General features: G+C 38.2%; 3 protein-coding genes across 4 annotated transcripts in view; 1 reads left to right on the forward strand and 2 right to left on the reverse strand.

Moving 5' to 3' along the window:
* Nucleotides 1–8,234, reverse strand: part of LOC136284362 (uncharacterized) — an 8,401-nt gene extending 167 nt beyond the window's left edge. The window contains exons 1-8 of the mRNA XM_066174597.1: nucleotides 8,185–8,234; nucleotides 7,227–7,265; nucleotides 6,756–6,857; nucleotides 5,774–6,056; nucleotides 5,031–5,226; nucleotides 3,128–3,414; nucleotides 674–802; nucleotides 1–593 (exon numbers count right to left, since the gene is read on the reverse strand). The exon at nucleotides 1–593 is cut by the window's left edge and continues 167 nt beyond it. Coding sequence (XP_066030694.1) covers nucleotides 405–593; nucleotides 674–802; nucleotides 3,128–3,316 — 507 coding nt within the window. The 5' untranslated portion in view covers nucleotides 3,317–3,414; nucleotides 5,031–5,226; nucleotides 5,774–6,056; ... (1 more) ...; nucleotides 7,227–7,265; nucleotides 8,185–8,234 and the 3' untranslated portion in view covers nucleotides 1–404. The remainder of the gene's footprint in view (nucleotides 594–673; nucleotides 803–3,127; nucleotides 3,415–5,030; nucleotides 5,227–5,773; nucleotides 6,057–6,755; nucleotides 6,858–7,226; nucleotides 7,266–8,184) is intronic.
* The window catches only part of LOC131789391 (inactive tyrosine-protein kinase 7-like), a 172,566-nt gene that overhangs the window by 79,447 nt on the left and 71,377 nt on the right, over nucleotides 1–21,742 (forward strand).
* On the reverse strand, nucleotides 9,086–21,740 carry LOC131771204 (cadherin EGF LAG seven-pass G-type receptor 1-like). 2 transcript variants are annotated; one of them, XM_066174593.1, is made up of 12 exons: nucleotides 20,691–21,740; nucleotides 19,039–19,276; nucleotides 16,389–16,513; nucleotides 15,240–15,526; nucleotides 14,007–14,167; nucleotides 13,662–13,926; nucleotides 12,682–12,963; nucleotides 11,484–11,550; nucleotides 10,714–10,826; nucleotides 9,760–9,873; nucleotides 9,268–9,309; nucleotides 9,086–9,159 (listed from the first exon to the last, which is right to left on the reverse strand). In XM_066174593.1, the coding sequence occupies exons 4-9, from the start codon at nucleotides 15,349–15,351 to the stop codon at nucleotides 10,715–10,717; spliced, it is 999 nt and encodes a 332-aa protein (XP_066030690.1). In that variant the 5' UTR covers nucleotides 15,352–15,526; nucleotides 16,389–16,513; nucleotides 19,039–19,276; nucleotides 20,691–21,740; the 3' UTR covers nucleotides 9,086–9,159; nucleotides 9,268–9,309; nucleotides 9,760–9,873; nucleotide 10,714. The 2 variants fall into 2 exon arrangements, with proteins under 2 accessions (XP_066030690.1, XP_066030691.1); XM_066174594.1 differs by lacking the exon at nucleotides 20,691–21,740 and adding an exon at nucleotides 19,946–20,046.

The raw sequence follows: 21,742 nt of genomic DNA on the forward strand, positions 1-21,742 counted from the left end.
ATAAAAAATTTACAAATTCATTTTTGAAATAAAATCGTGAAAAATTCTTCCTCTTTTTTTAGGATCTTCTTTGGCTAATTCCTGAGCTAATAAGAAAAGTTGTTCATCTGTGGGTATGCCTTCCTTAAATCCTTAAATCTACGCTTTGAAAAAAGCGAATTATACCATTTTACTTAAAATCGATATAAATGTTGGAAAATCTCTAGGATCTCCTTGTTCTAAGGCATCGAGTTCATGAGGTTTAAAACCTATAAGTTCTTGAGCGTAATTTCGCCATTTACCGTCCGAAAATGTTTCAACCCATGCATCTACTCCTTATTCTACAGTTTAAAATAAGGGCAGTGTAAGATGACGTCGTCTATCTACAACAAAAAATGTCATTCCATGTCAGCACACAGAATTTGCTATGTTTTCCTGGAGGGTTTGTAACGCCACCGATGGAATAGATTACAATTCTTCTGACGACATTTCAAATACATCTTTAGATAATTCATGTCTGACTTGTGATGCCACTGGGTATCATTCACCGCTATGTAAGGCAATTGGAGAACCAACAGCTCTTTGTAGTTGTACGACAGTTTACCATCAACCAACTGAAATAGAAACGAAGTTCACGTAAGTATAACAACGTTCAATGGCTTTTAAAACATGTAACTTGATTTACATAACTTACCTCCGGCACCGAAGATGATGACGAAAAAGAGATTTCAAGCAGAGTTCCTGAAGGCTTAGCTGTGCGGAATCTCATTGAAGCACTCCACAGAAGATTGACCTTTGAGTTGGCAGGCACCCTCTTAAAACTCTGTCGTGAGAAACAAGGAAGTTTATATGAATGGTTTCCATATAAGAACCCTTGATAAGAAATTGACGTTCTCCTTTAGGGTAATTGACGTTCTCCTTTAGGGTAATGCGACTCCCAAAAAATCAACGCTGACGGGAGGCCTGGATAATTTCTCTCCAATTTAACCCTTAAACTCCCATGAGTGACCAAGACAGTATTTCTCCATACAATATATATATGTTATTTGCCGGCTGGGAGGTCCGTATGGCCGAGGGCAGCATTTTTTTGAAACTTGACGAAATTCTTTCCGGAAGAACCCGAATGATTTAGGGCTGTAAATACGACAAGATCTTCCATAAACTGAACAGTTTTTGAGCGAGTAAATGGTAGTTAAAATAGAGGTGATGCAAATTCAAGAGAGATGCCTCAGCGAAATATTTTCATTTCCGTAACGATAGTTTAAAAGGCTTCCAAACAAACTTTGAAACATTATTTTTACAAGTATCTGTCATAATCTGACACCTGTCAATTAGAGAGCGCGTAAGTAAAAAGAAAGCGTAAGAACGTTTGAAAAACAACGGAACTAGTTTGGCGAGGACTGTCACGACAATGTTTTCTTCAAAAACAGTCAATGATCTAACGGAAAGTATTTTTCACTCTCATCGACGATTCATTCATGTACGAAGATTTACCTCTGTTCATTAAGTAAACGTCGAGGAGAGTAATTGTGAGTAAATTCAATTTTTTTATTTTGAAGTTTTGAGAGTTTGTTCGTTTGTTTGCTGCAATGACGTGTGTAAATCTGGTCTTTCCTTCACAAAAACTAAATTCGAATGGCATACTCCAACGAGACACAAAGGGATTTAATGCGGCCTTTTCTCAAAAAATTCCTTCAGTTTCTGTTGTGCAATTTACGGTACAAATGTTCAAAATGAACGGACTTGGAAAGACTCACCGAGAGCGTTTATTTGTTGTAGAACTTAAATTAAAACTTCGCTTGCTATTTAACTGCGAACTAATTCCTTGAGAAAATTCAGGTATTAAATGAATGAAAGTTCCATCGTTCAGTTTAACTGTAACCAAATACCTCACGTTTTAACTTTCTAGGTACTTTTTGTGAACGATTAAAATTAATTGCAGACGGGTTTTAGGCCGCTTGCCAGCCAATGTAACGACACTATTGTTTATACAAATTCATTCTGAAACCAATATTTTTCTGTCAACTAAAGTGATTTGAGTGAGAGAAAAGAGAGGATTCATAAGTTATTCATCGGCTTGAGGTATTGACCGACGTGTTTGCCTAAAAACACTGCCCAGCCGGAAAAACAAGATTTATTTAAGAAAAATGGCAACGAAAGTTGGGATGTACTCGGCGACTCACGAAAGCGTTACCGTGGCCCGTGGGCAGAGATAGGAAAATACTGACCGGGTTAGGAACCAATCAGATTGCAAAATTCGTTACCGTGCCCTCTCAAAAAAAAAACAAACACAATATCAACCAGGTAAGTGATGAGAATAAAGAAAAACATCAATTTGGGGATAATTAGTTGATCCAATATTAAATTCTCTGAACTAACATTGTAAGAATTGTATGGTTGACAGTGAGGAGAATTACAAATTTGATCGGGGAGTTCAAGGGTTTAGGAAATTAATTAACCCGAGTTACATCAACCTTTTACCTGCCATAAATGACCAAGACATAATTTCTCCTTACAATATCAAAACAATATCGAGCAGACAAGTGACGAGAATAAAGAAAAATATCAATTAGAGAATTACTAGTTTATCCAATAATAAATTCTCAGAACTTACATCATAAGAATTGTATGACAGACAGAAAGGAGAATTATCTTGGCAGTGAAAGGGTTAAGAAACAGAAATTGCTGACACAACAGAAGACAGTATTTGAGGAACTCGGCCCTTAACGTTAAGGAAGGGAATCTTTCAACTCTGAGGATTGTTCACAGGGTTTTTGAAACCAGCAGATCTTCGTCAGATGTACAGAAAAACTGATTTTTCGCTCTTTTCTCAGAATTGTCGGGTCAAAATCTGGTATGGATCGATAATTCAAGGCGAAAATACCGGTGATTAAGTACGTGCATTTATTAATTGAAGATCCACTAAATCAGATAAACTCGACGATATATTTCTCATAACAAGGAATCGCATACATTTAAATGCTCATAAGGTGTCCTTTATCATGCACAACTCATGAACTGTTGTCTGCATCTTAGATAGCAAGCATTTGAAAAGATTCCAAAAGATTCCGTACTCTTCCCAACGCTTCAAACTAAAGCAAGTGCGAGAGGAAAGATCACTTACATATCCGTAAAAAAAATTCAATACCTGTTTCACAGCGACTTCCATCAAACCCAGTTGGGCAGTCACACCGGCGAGAACCAAGTATGTTAAAACACGTGCCTCGCCCGCAAGGTTTATATGCGCACGTGTTACCCATTGCTTTACATTTAGCACTGATCCCGTTGTTGTACAATCGCTGACTGAGGTCCAAGAACTCGTGATTGATGTAAACATTTCTGATGCAGCCAGTAAAATGTCTGTAGAGGACTGGGAATTTAACTGGTAGCTGCACGAGCCCACCGAGAAGAAGAGGGCCTGTCAGATCCAAGGAGCTAAAAAAAAAAAAACAGAAAAAAAAAATCACAATGTTGCTATTTGCAGTTCGCTTTTTATTCCAAACACGAAAAGTCACTAGAATAATTGTTGTATAAAGTTTCCTTGTTAGTAACTTAAGAAATGTACAGAACAGTAAAGAGAATATGGGTACTGATGTTTGGGTGAAAAGGGTTAACATAAAATTACCTTTTAGAAGGAGCTACATGAAGGGTGGTACACCAATACATTTAAACTCACAAAAAGCCTCATGAAAATTGAAATTCTATCCTCCGACACAAGGCAGAGGTATGCACCTGGATTGGAACATATTGCTCTTAACATAGTATATGTGACTAACTTGTTTGATTTCAAGTCACATCCCATATTAATAATCTATTCAATGCACAAGAAAATTGAAATACTCCTGCACCAAGGCTTCACAAACGGTCTTTAGAGGGTAGAGCTACCATAAAGAGTAAAATAAACAGAATCTTTTGAAATCACTTAAGAATAGGTCTCATCGAATTAAACACTCAAGTTGTATCACCAAAATCAACACTGCACAGTTTAACACACGATCAGAACGCTTCCAACAACCAGTGGGCAGCATTACAAGCTGTACAACTAAAAGATTGTTCAACAACTTTCATTTACTCCTCATGGGGACGCAATTTTTTTTCTTTGTCCGCGCTCAAAAACTTACTATATTTCTTATTCTATTAAAAAACATGACATTATCAACATGGCTGATCCTAGCAGTATGCAAGAATGCGTGTCATATATGAACTTGGTAATGAGCCTTGCTCACCATAGAGTCTCTGTGGCTCAGTGGTGGAGCGTCGGAGCGCAGAATCCGAAGGTCTGGGTACTAATAATTTTTTGCTATGTCCCACGCTCGTGGCAAGACGAAAAACATCTTTCTCAAATTTTATTTATATCGTCACAGTTGTCTGATCTCAGGAAGGGAGCCTTTACGAATTGGCGAACTCTGATGAATCCTTCGCTTTTCTTTTTTTTATTTCTTGTTATTTAGGGAAAACTTAGAGTGATAAAATCTAGAGGGAACATTTATTTACCACTCTTTTTTCCACTCCAGGATTCAATTTTGTTAACAAAAAGAAAACAAACAAACAAACAAACAAAAAACCCATGCCGCGGAAAAATGAAGAAGACAAAAATAGCCTGAAATAGCTTCAGGAATAGAAGATAAAACTGCTAATAACTACGATCACCTGAAGAAAGATGTTCTCGAGCGTGGCATAAAGAAAATGATCCAGGTTCCACGAGGAATCGAACCTCAGACCTTCGGATTTCGTGCTACGATGCTCTACCACTGAGCCACAGAGACTCTATAATGGCCAGTCCAATACTAGTTCATATATGACACGCGTCCGCCACACTGCTTGATAAGCGATGTCAAAAGCCTTCTCTGAGTTAATGAAATCAGAAAGATGGTGAATCTTTCTCATTTCTTTCTCGTTTTCTTGTACAAATTTGATGCCAGATCCTCTTAGGGATCACTAGGTTAAGAGAAACTCAGAGATATGACGAAAGACGTTCTTTCGTCTTGCCACGAGCATAGACTAAGAAACCATTCCCACTTTCATTGAACGTTAACAAACGACACACTTACACTGGCTGGTCCCCAGCCTGCACTCTGTTCTTCTCCACCAATTTGTAACGTTTCCTTCTTCTTGGAACCCTTTTTTCTAAATCTGCGTTTTTTCTCCTTCTGATCGCTCAACGCGGAACTCGCGCGGGACCGTGGTCTGTCTCGACGGTGTCGATGTTTGTCTTTGTGGTGATGGTGATGATGATGACGATCAGTGCTATGGTAGAAAAATACATAAATATAAGCGGTTAAAGTTCGATCAGGGTGTGTCAGTCAGCCTTCTAGAGGGTCTCAATAACTTTTCCGTAAGCGGCTGCCGATGGTTTACTAGGCGGCTGTGCCGTAAGGTCAAACCCAAACACAAGAGCATGCTCGAGGACTAAACAGCGATGAGAGGTTTTATGGAGGCTGTAGATGGCTTTAATCTAAACCCCTGCCTCTACTTAAAGACCACCTTGGAGGCAAAAAAGGCCGTTGCAGAGAGGTGGCCGGGTTTATGAGTAACATGGCTAAAAACACTCAAGAAACACATCAGTTTGGCCTTTACGTAGACCTTTCAAAAAGCTGACTTCTGTACGAGAGACTGACATTTATAGATGCACTTAGTTAAATTAATGTAAGACTTAAGTTAGGAGCTAGGGTTCTCTCTCCATCGTGCTGTCTTGTTTAAAAGTTAACGCGTTGACTATCAGAGGTGACGAGAATAATAAAACTTATCAGGTAAAAGCTTAGATTTGGGAGTTTAATGGTTACTAAATCTTCACCTGAGTGATTTATCATGGTCATCGTCATCATTAAGCTCTTCCATGACAGGAATAGGAATAGGATTCTTCGGTTTCTTGAGAGCTGACTTCAGAGGCTTCTTTTTCAAGCTGTTGTCCACAGATGGAGTCGTATCGGAGGTGGCAGCCGAACCTGACACCCCTTTGTCCTGTATAATCTCGGGGACGGCTTTGAAGGAAGGACTGTATTTTTCTAACTATTTTTCTAACCTTTTCGACGTTTCTTCCTTGGAGTTATCTTTTGGCCATCCATTTTCACTCGGAACTACGAGAGAAAGTTAAAAGTTGGAAACTCGCAGAAAAGGTTGCTGTGATTTGCCGAGGTAAATATACAAGTAAGAAAGTAATGTAATTTGGAAAACATAGATTTTGTTCAGTAACAGTGTTAATACAAATCATTGGCTTCTTCAAATGCTCTGTCACTCACTCTTTGTCACTTGCCCAATTGCGGCAGATTGCTGAGGGGAAATTTTATTTCAAGTGGGTTTTAGAGTCTTTAATTGACCGTAGAAAAGTAGAGTCTTTAATTGACTGTAGAAAAACCATCACCAAAGTAATCACAACGGCCAATCAAAACGAAGATTTATATCGTCATTAGCCTATGAGCACTCACAACAGGCAAACTACCAAATGCGCGGGAAAGCGCGGGAAAGCGCGGGAAAGCGCGGGAAAGCGCGGGAAAGCGCGGGAAAGCGCGGGAAAGCACGGGAGACCAAGTCATGACTGGTTTTCGTTTGGCGTATGATTGGTTCAGAGCATGGCGCGAATTTTTTTTTTAAAAGAACAATTATAGACCGAAGCAAAGCAAAACCAACCAAATCCAGATTAATTTCGACAATCAATTGGAAATTGTTCTAACCTGTCCTATACGTAAACATACTAACTCTAACTGAGCCAAAATAAAGTGACAAAAATATTTACGACAGATGAAAATAATATCTCTACAGAACCATACAATTTGTACCTTGGTCATCTTCAGAGTCGGAGGAATCAGATGGAAGACCAGGCGATGAAGGCCGCTCGTCTTCCTCTTCGGAAGATGATTCTTGTTGGGTGGTGCTCACCTCTGGAAAAAATATTAAAAAAGGCGATCAATGGAAATATATACTTAAGTAAATATGGCGGACGGACAGGGGAGTAACCTGCTTCATTCAATTTTCTTCATTACTCCCGCGAAAAGAATCGTTCAATATGGACAGAAACATTGAGTTAGGTGCAATTTGTAACATAGATAATGTAATTAACGCCATCAATTATAATCAAAATATAAAAGTTAATTGTTTACGATGAAGATAAAAAAATCTTCGCCTACGAGAGAAGCTGCCTTATCTTAAATTCAAAACACAAAAGTGACAGGTAGGGGAATATCATTTGATCTTATGACAACTTCTCCGAACTAACACCAAAAGAATTATATAGCAGACAGTAATGATACCTGACTTATCGGTCTGTTCCCATATTTTCCTGGCTCGCTCTACAGATTTAAGGAAAACAAAAACAGGATTTGTCAGTCCCTGTAAAAGTTAGACGTTTCATCACACTTACGCGCTTATTTCGCTCATTTCTGTTCACCAAACCTCTGTCCACTTGTCTAATAAGAGTTTAGAAACTCCAAGCGGGCTCGAAACCACATTTAGTTCGTGTAATTTTCCCCAACTGTTTCGCTCGGGAGAAAAAAGCGTGAACCTTTTAAGCAACGTCAGAGGTTCGAATCCTCCTCAAGTCAGAGTAAGAGAAATTGCTTAAATTTGAACGAAGATATCTTTTCACCGAACCTAATTGGAGTGGGTCCTGGACAACCAAAAATTTCATATGCAGTATTTATGTTCTCTCGCCCGATAGCCTCGTTTCCGTGCATTTTCACGCAGATACCGCTATACCACAAGAATGACGTCCAGAACTGTAATAACAGCCATTAACAACTATTCACCGAAGGGGAAGTGCCTAGTGGTGGATATACGGCAACGCCAATATCCACCTAATACCACCCACACTGAGGAGAATAGTTGCTCAAATATATATCAAAACAGTGAAATACTGTAGCACTAAAGGTCATATTAACTAATTTCTTCCTGCAACGACTACCATCCTTTTGGGCGCAAATCGCGCGCGCGTTGCTCGGACGTGATTAGCAAGGGATATTTGGAGTTTGAGTAGCCAATCAGATCGCGCCTATAATGCTACCCACTGTTGCAGTATATATACTCACAAGATTGTTAGCCTTTAACTGAATGTACCAAAGATGAGTTACAGATGTTTCGTTGCACAATAATATTGTTTGACGAAGTAATATAACCCCTTATTTTCCTCTTCGTTTCGTGACCATCAAAATATTGACTACAAAGGAGTTAAAACACAGAAATGTTTGAGTTTACGCCTTGTAGACATCTTACCGAGTTCAGGATTATCAGGGTACTTGGCCTTTGGCGATTTTCCATCTGAAATTAGAACAAACAAGCAAAAATTAGTTCCCAGAAATGAGGAATAACTCCATTATAACGTATTCTTTCGCTGAGCGAAATGAAAGACTTTGACGACACAAACAAACAAACAAACAAACAAACAAACTTAATGTACAGTTTCTGCAAGCCATAAGTCATTCTTAAAATGGTTCAAAGGAATTGGCTCCTTGAAAAAAAGCAATTACAAATTTCACTATACAGCAATCCATGCCCAGCCCCTTCCGCCCTAAACCAGTTGACCTGGCTCCATGTATGATTGTGAGTTGAGATTGCTTCTGATGTCTTTACTTTCTAGGTGATTCTTCTTTTCTCCCTACCGAATTGAATTGCAATGGCACATTTCTCGTGGGACGACTCTAATTAAGGAAAACTTGGCTTCTTAGGGCACAAATCTGGTCTTCATTGAAGAAAAAAAAAAGGGGGGATTTGGCAGGGGCACTTTTCTTCGGCCTCTAGGGTATAAAAGCCGACTAGAAATCACTGTAATTTATTTAAAACCACGTTCTCATTACTTATTACATTACTTATTACATTAAGTGGCGCCTTAGTGGTGGGCGCTTATTCGGGGGAGGGCGCTTCTTAGAACGTGGATGCGTGTTCAAATAAATCTTGTATACCTAAAGGGGGAGAGGTTGGGTCGGATGAAAGAATAGCTAAAAAAACTGAGATGGGGTGAAAATATGGCAGACCATGAATTGATCTTTTGAAAAGAAGGTCAAACAGCGGAGAAGAGCAAGTGAAAAACAGAACATGCTTTGTACAGAATGTCTCATTTAAGAAAAGGGGGCACAAAGAAGTAAAGAGGGTGAATATTCCTCTTACAAAATGCTGGGTGGGTTTCTGCATCCCATATGTCTTGTCTTTAGTCTTCCAGCGCATGTACACATTCTTGAACTCTTTCCGAACCTGAAGGTTTTTTAAATAATGCAAGATTGTGAAAGTGAATCTAATATTCTGTGTCCATTAAATCAAATTGAAATCGTGAAAAATAAGAAAGATAGATATGTCACTCACCGTCTTGTCCAATAGGAGATAAAACACTAGTATAAACAGGCCCTATGAACGAAACAAGCTCATCAAAAATTTGTCGCTGATCGATCGACATTCATCGACCGGAGAACTACAACGGCGCAAATTCAAGGTATTCAGCATTTATTAATTTAGAGACGAGTTCTCACATCTCTTGAGAGTTGAAAATGAAAATGAAAAGGAAACATGCATTTTGCTTCTTGTCGATTATATGTGTTCAGGTACCGAACTAAATATTTGTCTCTACGCTTCCTTAGTCTGTTTTTTTTAAAGCTTTCAACCCACTTTTTGAGAAGCGATCAATTTTACAATAAGAGAGAAAGAGGAATAAAATTTCGATCATGCTCTGATGGCATAGAAGCAATGCAATCCTGGTTTTAGTAGCAAAAACAACTGGATGAGAGAAATCCTCCGTTGCCTTTCCATATTAAATTAAAAACTACTCTACGAAGAACAGGGCTCTAACCTGGCTCTAACCTGGCAGCAAAGACATAGTGAAAGGTTTCCAAATCTTCATTCACCATCAAAATGGCGAACGCGAAAGATACTCCTATCAGGGGAAGAAGACCGGCTGTGGCTCGTAATCCGGCACTGTGACGAAAAAAAACCGAGATAAATAAATAAAACATTTGAAAAATGAATAAAGAATATCTAGTTTAAATCATAACGAACCAGTCTTTATTTATCGACCGGGGGGGGGGGGAGGGGGAGGGGGGTCCAGAGAGGGAAGGGACGGGAAGGGGGATCACGTGGTCTCAAAGGGAAACAGAGGGCGAATCAGTCGTCTCTAACAGAGTTTAAAGGTGGACTATGGAAAATTGACTTCCAATGGAGGGGGGGGGCAGGGAAAGGGAAAGGGGGATCATTGGAATACTCCACAACCTCATGGGAGGGATTCGGTAAATTTCACTTTATCATTTTATCATTTTAAGGTATTGTAACATTTCTCAGTAACTGAGCAGTTGGAGATTGGTCAGTTGAGGGAAGCGGTTTTGAATACATGGTCTGCATAAATATAATGTCTTCCGTTATCTATGGCGTGGTAGTTAACTATTCACCTCAGTGGAGGAAGCTAGCAGTTGATATTTAATCTCGCCGCTTCACGGTTCGGTAAATATCCACCACGAGCCACCTCTACTTCGGTGAAAAGTTGTTAAATAGTCTTTTACGCTTAAGCCTGGTTTTCCCCAGCGACGCAAACACAAGCGCAAGCACAAACGCGAGCATCAGGTAATTATGCCAATTTAAAACGAACGTCGAAGAGCACATAGAGTAGCACAAGAAAAAGGACAAATTTTGATCCTTGCGCTTGATTCTTGCTTGCTTCTCTGAGCTGTTATGCTTGTGTTTGTGCTTGCATCGCTCGTAAAAACCAGGCTTTCGCAAGAGACGATTGGTACGCTCATGTAACAGTCAAAAGTGCTATCTTACGTCAACTTAGATTGTTCGTCGTCATGGTGATGGTGGTGATGCCGGCGACGTCTCTTCCTTGATTGTTTTTGAAGTGAAGTGAACAATGCCATGATAAAGACGAGAGTGTTGAGCTAAGATGATAAAAAGAAAATCAATGAACAACACGACATACTAAATCAATCAATGTAAAGGTCTACAAATACTGCACCATTCCACAAATACAAAATTTGTGTGTTAATATGAACAATTTCAGACCATTATCTCTATGTAATTGTTTGTTTTGTTTGCCACAGCGACATGCATGTCAACTGCGCAAAAGAATACCATTGAGGAAAACACTATGTCACAAAACGAATTAAAAAATAAAACGGGCCCAACGTTCATCGACACAGTGTCTGCACCGAAACTACAGATGGAGAGGTGGATGGGAAAACAAGATGAGGAAGAACGGGTGAAAAGTGGACGGTTGACATTAACCCTACTCATTAATAAGACAATTCTAATGATGTTAGTTCGGAGAATTTGGTATTGGATCGAGTAATAATCCCTTAGTTGATATATTTTTTCTTTTTTTCTCATCACCGCCCTGCTTCGTAGTGTGATGATGTTGTAAGGAGAACGGGAATGAGACCAGCTTCCTAGAGATGTCACGGCGTGTTATTTGGCATGTTTTCAGAAATATTTTTAGTTCAATTGATAATCAGTTTACCACAAGAAATTTACCTCTTGATTTGTCGTTAATATTGACATGTGTTGTCAGGAGTGGGATCATTCGTGAAGCTACTTACCGCGACAATGATGATGATCGGAATGGTAAACGTCCAGATAATTGTTCCATCTGTCGACATCCAGCAGCTGAAAAGTAATAAAAAAAAGGTGAAATGTCGCGAAATTGGTGGGAACTGTCACTATCTATTGCTTGGTCTGGGAATGTTAAAAGTACAAACAAACTGTTTACGGGAACTAGTAAAAAGTTCTACAGAGACCATACAAGGTTGACTTACAATCTCTGGTTTCCGTAGCCCTTGTTCGCTAAGCCAGCGGAAACCCCGACCACAATAGCAGGACATCCTATTATTTTATAAAAGGATTTCCATCCCTGAGAAAAGCCGTAACAACACGTGAAAAAATACGATATTTTTTCACGTGTGTTTGATATCGCCAATCAGCTGCTGACACGTCACACGCCTTTCGCGCCACTCGGTCAGTTTGATGAATGAACGGCAAAGCCTTCACCATTCTCAATCCAAGGTCGTTTGTCAGAATATTTTCGGATTATTTCTGCTTAAAAACCGAAATATTCGTATCGACGCTTACAGACAGTGACGTTCAAACTCTTCTAGAAAGGGAAGAAAACCAAAAAAAACCAAAAGAAAAACCGAAAGTTACGTATTTAGTGGTTTTGGTAGTGGCATTTCTCGCGGCTGAAAACGAAAATCGACCACTGGAAGATTTGCCACAGGCCGATTTTGGCCGGGTACCTGAATGATTTCTTCTGTCGGTAAGGACCAATTCAATAACTAAAAATTTTGTACATGGAAAATTAGGCCCATTGTTTGTTTTTGTAGTGATTCAACGCATGTTTTCATCTTGAGTGCGCCAACGCACTTTACGATTTGTATTCGGGGATTGTCGATCCTTTTATTTTCATTCATTAATAGAGTCGACTTTTCTTGTCAGTAAAAGGCTATTGTGTTTATATGATAAACAAAATAATACATAGTTGCTTGTAGATATGAAATTTCTCTTCTCGTATTCAACTCAACATCTCACTCGTGAGCTATCGAGTTAAACACTCGAAGGGAAATTCCATATCTACGCGCGCCCATGTATTATTCTCCATTTATTTACTTATTTATTTTATTAATAACAACTTTGTTTGCATTAAAATGGTACCCACAAATTGCAAAGAAATGTGTCCGATAGGGAATAACTTTAAATGAAAAAAAATAAGATCAAAAATGAAAAAAAAAAAATTCCACTTACCAGTGTACTGTTGAGGACAAACACATCGGAATCCCTTTCCATGGTTTGTACTTTCACATTTGCCATGTCGGCATGGCTTAAAAGAACATACGCGCAGGCAGTGTTTACCAACGTAACCTACAGGACATATGCATTTGTAGGAGTCGAATTCCTCTTGGCACGTGCTGAAGTCTGGACAAGGGTTCGATGAGCAGTGGCTTCCCATTTTCTCTTCACAACCAGATGCTGTTTTGTGATTGACTCCAGAGTTCATGTTGATCTCAGTGCTCCCGACAAAAACCCCTACGGATATGGAAAGAAGGAGGTTAGTGTCTCTTCGTATAAACGGGTAACCGAGTTGGACCATTTCCGAAAGGCCCATAGCCTCTGTTTTAAAACGAGCCCAGATACGATACTTCTCATAGGAAAAGAAATTATTTTGCAAACGAAGCTATTTTCACGAAAAAGGGGTCGGAAATGGCCTAATATTCATACATCCACTATTACCATGCTCACTCCAAAAGCACAGTTCCAACGCTTACTACATAAACAAGCACGCACGAACACACATGCACGCGCTTGTACGCACCTGCTCGCACACGTACACGCACGTGCGCACGCACATACGCACTCACACTAACGCTCCAAACCTAACATTTAGTCTGTCTTGCCTTACTGTGATGTTTCTTCATGTAAATTACTAACAAGTAATAACACGATTTATCTTGCAATTTGGTGTAATAAGCACTTATAAATTTTTCAAAGACTACAAACTTCACTCGCCCTACAGCTCGTGCAATTTTGTGGTACTGAAAAATTTACTCGAGCGTATTAACACCAAATTGCACTCGAAATCATGTTATTACCTATACTCATAAACAACTATCTTTTCCTCCAAGCTTAGGGAAATCAGTGCATTGCTTCTAATTTAATACCTAGAACAGGCTACAGAAACATAAGCCTAACAGTTTAACTAGAGGAATTTGCTTAGAAAAGCATACCTTGTATACAGCCTCTAAATCTACCATACACTGCAGACTTGGTAGAATTCTTCCTCGCTCCCATGAAAAACTGTCTGGCAACTCCAAGGTCTTTTCCACTGGATGCATCTGCAGAAACTTTGTAGATATAGTCCATTGTTATGTTAAGGGAAGAATCTGTCCAGAGGATCTCGATGTGATGCCACTGGGTATCATTCACGGCTATGTGAGGCAATTGGAGAACTAACAGCCCTTTGTTGTTGTACGACAGTTTACCATCAACCAACTGAAATAGCAATGAAGTTCACGTAAGTATAAGAATGGTCAATGACTTTTAAAACATGTACCTTGATTTACATAACTTACCTCTAACACCGAAGATGATGACGAAAAAGAGGTTTCAAGCAGAGTTCCTGAAGGCTTGGCTGTGCGGAATCTCATTGAAACACTCCACGGAAGATTCACCCTTGAGTTGGCAGGCACCCTCATAAAACTCTGTCCTAAGAATCTCTTAGTGTATTTCACACCTGTTGAACAAGGAAGTTTGTATGAATGGTATCCATATAAAAACCCGTGATAAGAAATTGATGTTCTCCTTAGTTGGGGTATTTTAGGGTAATGCGACTCCCAGAAAATCAACGCTAACTGGAGGCCTGGATAATTTCTCCTCAATTTAACCCTTAAACTCCCACGAGTGACCAAGAAAGTATTTCTCCTTATAATATTAATACGATATCGACCAGATAAGCGATGAAGATAAAGAAAAACATCAATTTGGGGATAATAAGTAGATCCAATGCTAAATTCTCTGAACTAACATTATAAGGATTGTAAGGTTGACAGTGAGGAGAATTACAAATTTGATCGGGGAGGTAAAGGGTTTAGGAAATTAATAACCCGAGTTACATCAACCTTTTACCTGCCATAAATGACCAAGATATAATTTCTCCTTACAATATCAAAACAATATCAAGCAGAAAAGTGACGAGAATAAAGAAAAATATCAATTAGAGAATTATTAATTGATCTAATAATAAATTCTCAAAACTAACATCATAAAAGTTGTATGACAGACAGTAAAGAGAATTAACAATTATATCTTGGCAGTGAAAGGGTTAAGAAACAGAAATTTCTGACACAACAGAAGACAGTATTTGAGGAACTCGGCCCTTATCGTTAAGGAAGCGAATCTTTCAACTCTGAGGATTGTTTGCAGGGTTTTTGAAACCGGCAGATCTTCGTCAGATGTACAGTAAAACTGATTTTTCGCTCTTTTCTCAGAATTGTCGGGTCAAAATCTGGTATGGATCGATAATTCAAGGCGAAAATACCGGTGATTAAGTACGTGCATTTATTAATTGAAGATCCACTAAATCAGATAAACTCGACGATATATTTCCCATAACAAGGAATCGCATACATTAAAATGCTCATAAGGTGTCCTTTATCATGCACAACTCATGAACTGTTGTCTGCATCTTAGATAGCAAGCATTTGAAAAGATTCCAAAAGATTCCGTACTCTTCCGAACGCTTCAAACTAAAGTAAGTGCGAGAGGAAAGATCACTTACAAATCCGTAAAAAAAAAAAATTCAATACCTGTTTCACAGCGACTTCCATCAAACCCAGTGGGACAGTCACACCGGCGAGAACCAAGTATGTTAAAATACGTGCCTCGCTCGCAAGGTTTATATGCACACGTGTTGCCCATTGCTTTACATTTAGCACTGGTTCCGTTGTTGTACAATGGCTGACTGAGGTCTAAGAACTTGTGATCGATGTAAACATTCCTGATGCAGCCAGTAAAATGTTTGTAGAGGACTGGGAATTCAACTGGTAGCTGCACAAGCCCACCGAGAAGAAGAGGGCCAGTCAGATCCAAGGAGCTAGAAAAGAAAAAAAAAAAAAGATCACATTGTTGCTATTTGCAGTTCGCTTTTTATTCCCAACACGAAAACATTCCATACATGATTTTGAGAATTTAAAAAGTAAGTAGAATTATGTATAGGACAAGTAGTGCAAAAAGTGTACACTTGTGATCAAAGTGCAGTGATCAGGAAGTTCTAGCCCTTAAGATTACAGTTGACCCTTTGACTCCCAGAAATGAGAGCTCCAATTGCAGTTTGACATAAGTAATCTGACACTGCTTGGATCTTAAAAAAATGTCAAAAACATCTTACAATAAAGGTCACCCACTATACTAAAATTATTGCATATATTAACCCGCTTATAAATAACTAAAGCTCTGATGATGATGATAATAATAATAATAATAATTAATAATATTAATAATAACACTATTATCAGTTTATATGATATATTTCTCTACTCTCAATTCTCTTCTAAATATAAGAAATAACTAATTCAAACAAATTGGAAAATAGTAAATAAAAATCAACACAGTTTTTAAAAACCCCAACAAACAAAAGGCAGACAAATTGGCTTTAAACAGAGCAAAGCCAACAAGTGGAACTCAGGGCAACTGAAAACAAATCCAGTAAGTAGCTGAGAGGAGAACTACAACCTAGGACCACTGGATTACAAGTCCAGCGCCCTAAGCACTTGGCCAGTCCCCTAAGCACCTGGCCAGCACCCTAAGCACCTGACCAGCACCCTAAGCACCTGACCAGCACCCTAAGCACCTGGCCAGCACCCTAAGCACCTGGCCAACACCCTAAGCACCTGGCCAGCACCCTAAGCACTCGCCACTCTGCCTCTCTGATGGTGTGCATTTACATAAAAATGTACCTGTAATTTTCAGATTCATCTTTAATTTGAAGTTGCTGTGCTGCGGCACATGGGAAGGAGGCAGCTTTGGTCCCAAAATTCACTGCCACTGCAAGTTTACAGCCGTCAACAATGATAATGCCAGTCTGAAAAAAGAAAAAAATGATTTACTGGGTAAAAAACATCTGGAAAAAGGGTTACTAATCCTTGTATGAATTAAATTTTTTCAGTACAAAGCAAAGACTCACTCTGAGATCAGCAAAGTAAAACACAACATAACTTTGGATAATGGATTGTAACAGGGGGTTAAAGGTGAAAGTGTTGCTTAATGAAAGGGTCACAACCCTTAAATCCCTCCAATATATGTACATAGCAGTTTACCCTCTAATTCCTAAGATGTGATTGTTAATTCTCTCCTCTTGCTGCTACACATTCCCTTTTAAATTACATGTAGTTACAAGGATTTGCTGTTAGATCAAGAAGACAACATTAACTGATAAGTCTGAGTATTCTCATTACCTGTTTGCAGAATTATGTATGAATACCACAGGGAGAAGTTACATGTTAATCACTTCTAATAGTTAAGGGTTCATCTCATAAAAGCTACTTACTGAATTAAGAGCAAAAAGATGAGATATTTATTGAGTTATCCTTCAGGCATTTGAAATCAGATCATTTTTTTAGCTAATTTGTAGAATTATCTGACAATATATTCATTTACATTCTTTAACATATAGTCCACAATTGTTATTTCAACAAGATATTACATCTACAGTGATGCAGTTTTGGAATATGGCTCTCCCTTATCAGCCACAAATTATTTGGTTTCTATCGGCAATTGCCATGCCTACACTGGAAGAGAAATAATTCCAAAGTCTTTTTTTTTCCTTTTCTCTAAGTTAAAAATTCAGTATCAACAATATTCAAAAGGGATTAATGTATTTTAGTATTTTCTCAAAAGTTCAGACTTTTTGTTGTGTTATGCCCATTATTTTCCCATGACCTTTTCATTTTTTTAAACAATGCAAATTATACTTCAACTTGTAATTACTTTTGAAAGAATACAATGAATTACTTATAGGTCATACATTCTCATTGCACACCACTCAGAGCTATTCCAATGGAATACAAGGAACTTCAAATTCTCCCCAATATATATAGAGAATTTAACTTTATGTAGTCAATTTGTTCATTTGTATACACAGATTATCTTGGCACATGTGCATGTTCATGCATGTTTCAATGCTAAGTTTTTTCTCATAGCTGTGCCAGGTTGAAATTTTGAATTGCTTGTCACTGCAGGAGTTCTGTTTGTTTTTTTCTAGACTTAAAAAGCTTGTTGCTCTGAAGAAGCTGTGATACTTCCAAAACGATTTTTGGATTATTGATCTGAGAAGGAAATATTTATCTCCATTCCTTTATGTTTTGACTTTCTTTAAGTTCAGAGGTTATCAATGAAGGTAGTAGTTGTTTTCATATGAAAATTTCAAGTTTGTTTTTTTTTATGGATGATCAAGAGGAAAAACAGGCAAGAGTTGTTTTTCATGAAAACTTTCTTGAAGTCAAGAGTTTTACTCTAATTGAGATGCTCTATAAAATAGTCCAGTAATATCTATCAAAATATTAGCACAGAGAAGCAGATAATCCCAAAGTTGATCATATCTTTTGGGTGGTTTGTTTAATCACTGATGAAAAAACACATGTTTTAGATTTTTATCATGATTTGGCTTCCATGCAGCAAAATTTAACCCAGATTGAGTGTGTGATTTCATGAAATTGGTCCTTAAAAAAACAATTTTTAACTCCAAGAGATAAGGCTCTCTAATCAATTTAAATGATTGGAATTTGTACATTGTAAGGAATGTCAAATGAAAAGTATTGTGTAACATACACCACTCCAAAACTGCACTCTTCAAATCATTAAACAATTCCACAAAGAAAACAATTTTTGCCCATTTTTCTGATATTGAGGAACCTAACACATACTTGTGCAACCAGCAAATATCAGGGTAACATGAGTGGTCAGATATGTTTGAGAGGTGACCCTTGAATCTTTACAACTGAAGTTGACATATTTACCCTCAAATTATACAGCCGCTGTTTACAGGTTATAATGGCCACCAAAAATAAAAAAGTTTAAGCAACAAAACCACAGGACACTCATAAACATATTGAAACCACCACGTGAATCTTGCTCTAGAAAAGCTCCAATCTGTAGTTTTACACTTCACCAGTAGGTTTCAGTTTAAAATAGTTTATGAATTTAGAGTAACATCTAGTTCAGAACTTTGCAAATTGTAAAATACCAGAAAAAAAATTAACAGACTGTAACACAAAATAAATTGAATTTCTCATTGCCTCCTTCACCCTTCAACTCCCAGAAGTAACTAACATGTAATAATGATATCCAAACCTTATCCATTACACACTCAGGTAATGAGAATACTCAAAGTTGTTATCTTGATCTGATACCACCAGATTCTCATAACTAATTTTAAAAAAATGTACAACAGCTAGAGGAGAGAACTGATACTCAGATCTTGGGAGTTTAAGGGTTAACTGAGCAGGAGACCCACATAGTATAGAAGGTTCGTGATTAAATAAATTGTAATTCACACCCATGAATTAAATGGTATTTACATTGGAAATATTTTTCCAAAAAAATTCTTACCCTGTTCTGAAATGCCACTTCTACTTTATGCCAATTGCCATCAATGACACCACCATTTACATTTGATGTAACACTTCATGGGAAAACAGTGAAAACCTGAACCGAACTTGTCCTTGCCACACTTCCACTGCAATAAAGTCATGTTTTCCATCATATCGTCCATTGAAGAGCAAAAGCCCACTGTGCTTAGTGGTGGTAAACTCCATCTGTATGTGCAAACGCCATCTTTGTTTCAATGCTAGGAAAAAATAAAGTCATCATCATCATCATCATCCCAAAACAAACTACAAACAGTGCCATTGAGTAACAACCCTTTAACCCCTAAGAGTGACTACCATCTAATTTCTCATTACAATATCACCCCTAAATCACACATTTAAGACACAAGAATAAAGGACAAGATCACCAGCTGAAGAAGCTCTTGATTGTTGTACATTAAGTCTCCTTGTCAGTAACTTAGGAAATGTACAGAGAACAGTACAGAGAATATGGGTACTGATGTTTGGCTGAAAAGGGTTAACATAAAATTACCTTTTAGAAGGAGCTACATGAAGGGTGGAACACTAATGCATTAAACCCTTAAACTCCCAAGAGTGACCAAGACAGAATTTCTCATTTCAATATCAATACAATGTCAAGAAGATAAGTGATAAGAATAAAGAGTAATATCAGTTGGGCAATTGTTAGTTGATTCAATACTGAATTCGCCAAACTAACATCATGAGAACTGTACAGCAGACAGTAAGGAGAATTACTTTAGAGATCTGGGAGTGAAAGGGTTAAACACATCAGGGCGTGAAATTGCGCCCAATACAGGCGCCAATGCGACTAAATTTTTCACTTTGGCGACCAAATCCTGAAAGTTAGTCGCCAAATTGGCGACTAGAACGTTTCAACATAACCTTACCAAGAGATATAGTGAATTAAAAAGACTTGCAAAGATAAATCCGCGGCAATCTTCCTCGTTAAGTTTGTTTCCAAAACGTAGCACAAGCATCTCGATCGATAACTAGACGCCATCTTGGATTTAGATGAGCCTGAACGTTGTATATCATCCATCCTAGTGTCCACTTTGCAGCACGTTAAAGAATCTTTTCCCTAACGTAATTTTGGAGGATCTATCTAAAACGCTGACAGCGTAAAGAAAGATTTTGTTTGTCTTTGAAAATGGCGACCAACTTTTTTGAATTGGCTACCACTTTGAAGAATTTAGGAGCCAAGTAGCTATCAGAAAAAAAAGTTAATTTCACGCCCTGCACATGAAAAAATCACATGAAATTAAAATTCTTTCCTCCAATACAAGGTGGAAGTGTACACCTGGATTGGAATGCACTGCCCCTAACATGGTATATGTGAATAATTTGTTTGATTACAAGCCATCTCCTATATTAATAATCTATTCGTTGCACAAGACCAGCACTTAACTTTAAACTTTGAGTAATTGTACAAAACCTCAACATTCAAAAATTCATTGTGTCTTAATTCTGTAAGTTTTTCTTCCATCCTCAATACAGTGCGAAATTCAATCAAATTCAGTAAAAAAGAGTGCAGTCATGCAGAAGTGGCAAGTTTTAAAAGGGGAGCTTACTAAAGTAAAGTAGAAGAGCTTATTCTAGGATTTATAGTACACATAACTACAAATAAATCCTTACCTGGAAAGGCAACAAATGATCCTTTTTCAAAACTGCGCATTGTCAGTTGGCACAGTGACCCATCAACTTCACTTGGATCTTTGCACTGACAGGTGAACCCACTTCCAAGAACATTTTTACAACCACCATCACTATGGCATGGATTTGCATTTAGATGATATTCTGTTGCTTTTGAGTCTATAGGACACTTGCTCTTTGACATGTCAATCTCACAGTTTACACCAGTTCTTCCTGGATTGCATATACAAGAGTAGCCTTCCTCTACACTCACACACTTCCCATTGTTTCCACAAGGATTGGAGTAGCACAAGTTTAAACCTGTGTCACAACTTTCTCCTCGATAGTCAGTAGCACAGGGGCATCTGTAATTAGTTTGCACTCCAACTGAGCGGAAGACCACCTTTAATGAGCTGTAGGTGTTGGATTTGTCAGTATAATCAGTGTATGACAAGCAGCTCTTTCTGGATGTTGGTAGGGGGAAGTTGCATATTTCTTCAACACATAAGCCATCTTTGAAAGGAAGGAGAGTGACTTTTGCCATTTTGGAAATCTGCACCATATTTATGTACACCATGTCTCTCACATACAAAGGACTATAAAAGTTAAAGTGATCATTTTTATAAACAGCCACCCAGAGCTTGAGATTAGAAATATCATCCTCAAGTGGTGACTTTGCCTTGATTATCCTTGATTCTATATTAAACAATCTGACCTGGTAGTCCCCACAATTCACAGCAGAAGCAATTCCCCTCACAAGACCCTCATAGGATTTATCAAAGAATTCTTTGATAGTGACATCATGGACATCCAAGGTAAAGCTGTTCCCTTGCAAAATGGCTTTTGGAATTCCTAGGAATTTTTTCCTAGGAATTCCTAGGAATAAAGGTGTGAATTTTCACGGTAAATTCAGACTGGGAATTCCTAGTTATTCCCAACCATAACAACTCTGGTTCTAAAAACCTAGAAATTCCTAGAAATTCCCAGAAATTCCCAAAAATTCCCAGAAATTCCCAAAAATTCCCAGAAATTCCAAGTTTATAGCCAACAGGACT

The sequence above is a fragment of the Pocillopora verrucosa genome, chromosome 11, assembly GCF_036669915.1.
Source record: "Pocillopora verrucosa isolate sample1 chromosome 11, ASM3666991v2, whole genome shotgun sequence".
NCBI classification, from domain to species: domain Eukaryota; kingdom Metazoa; phylum Cnidaria; class Anthozoa; order Scleractinia; family Pocilloporidae; genus Pocillopora; species Pocillopora verrucosa.

Coding starts and splice junctions, on each gene's coding strand:
- LOC131771204 (XM_066174593.1), bottom strand. CDS start 15,351: ATGGGCAACACGTGTGCATATAAACCTTGCGAGCGAGGCACGTATTTT. Junction 12,964..13,661: donor ATTTAGAGGCTGTATACAAG/GTATGCTTTTCT, acceptor CCATATCCGTAG/GGGTTTTTGTCGGGAGCACT. Junction 10,827..11,483: donor CGATCATCATCATTGTCGCG/GTAAGTAGCTTC, acceptor TTATCATCTTAG/CTCAACACTCTCGTCTTTAT.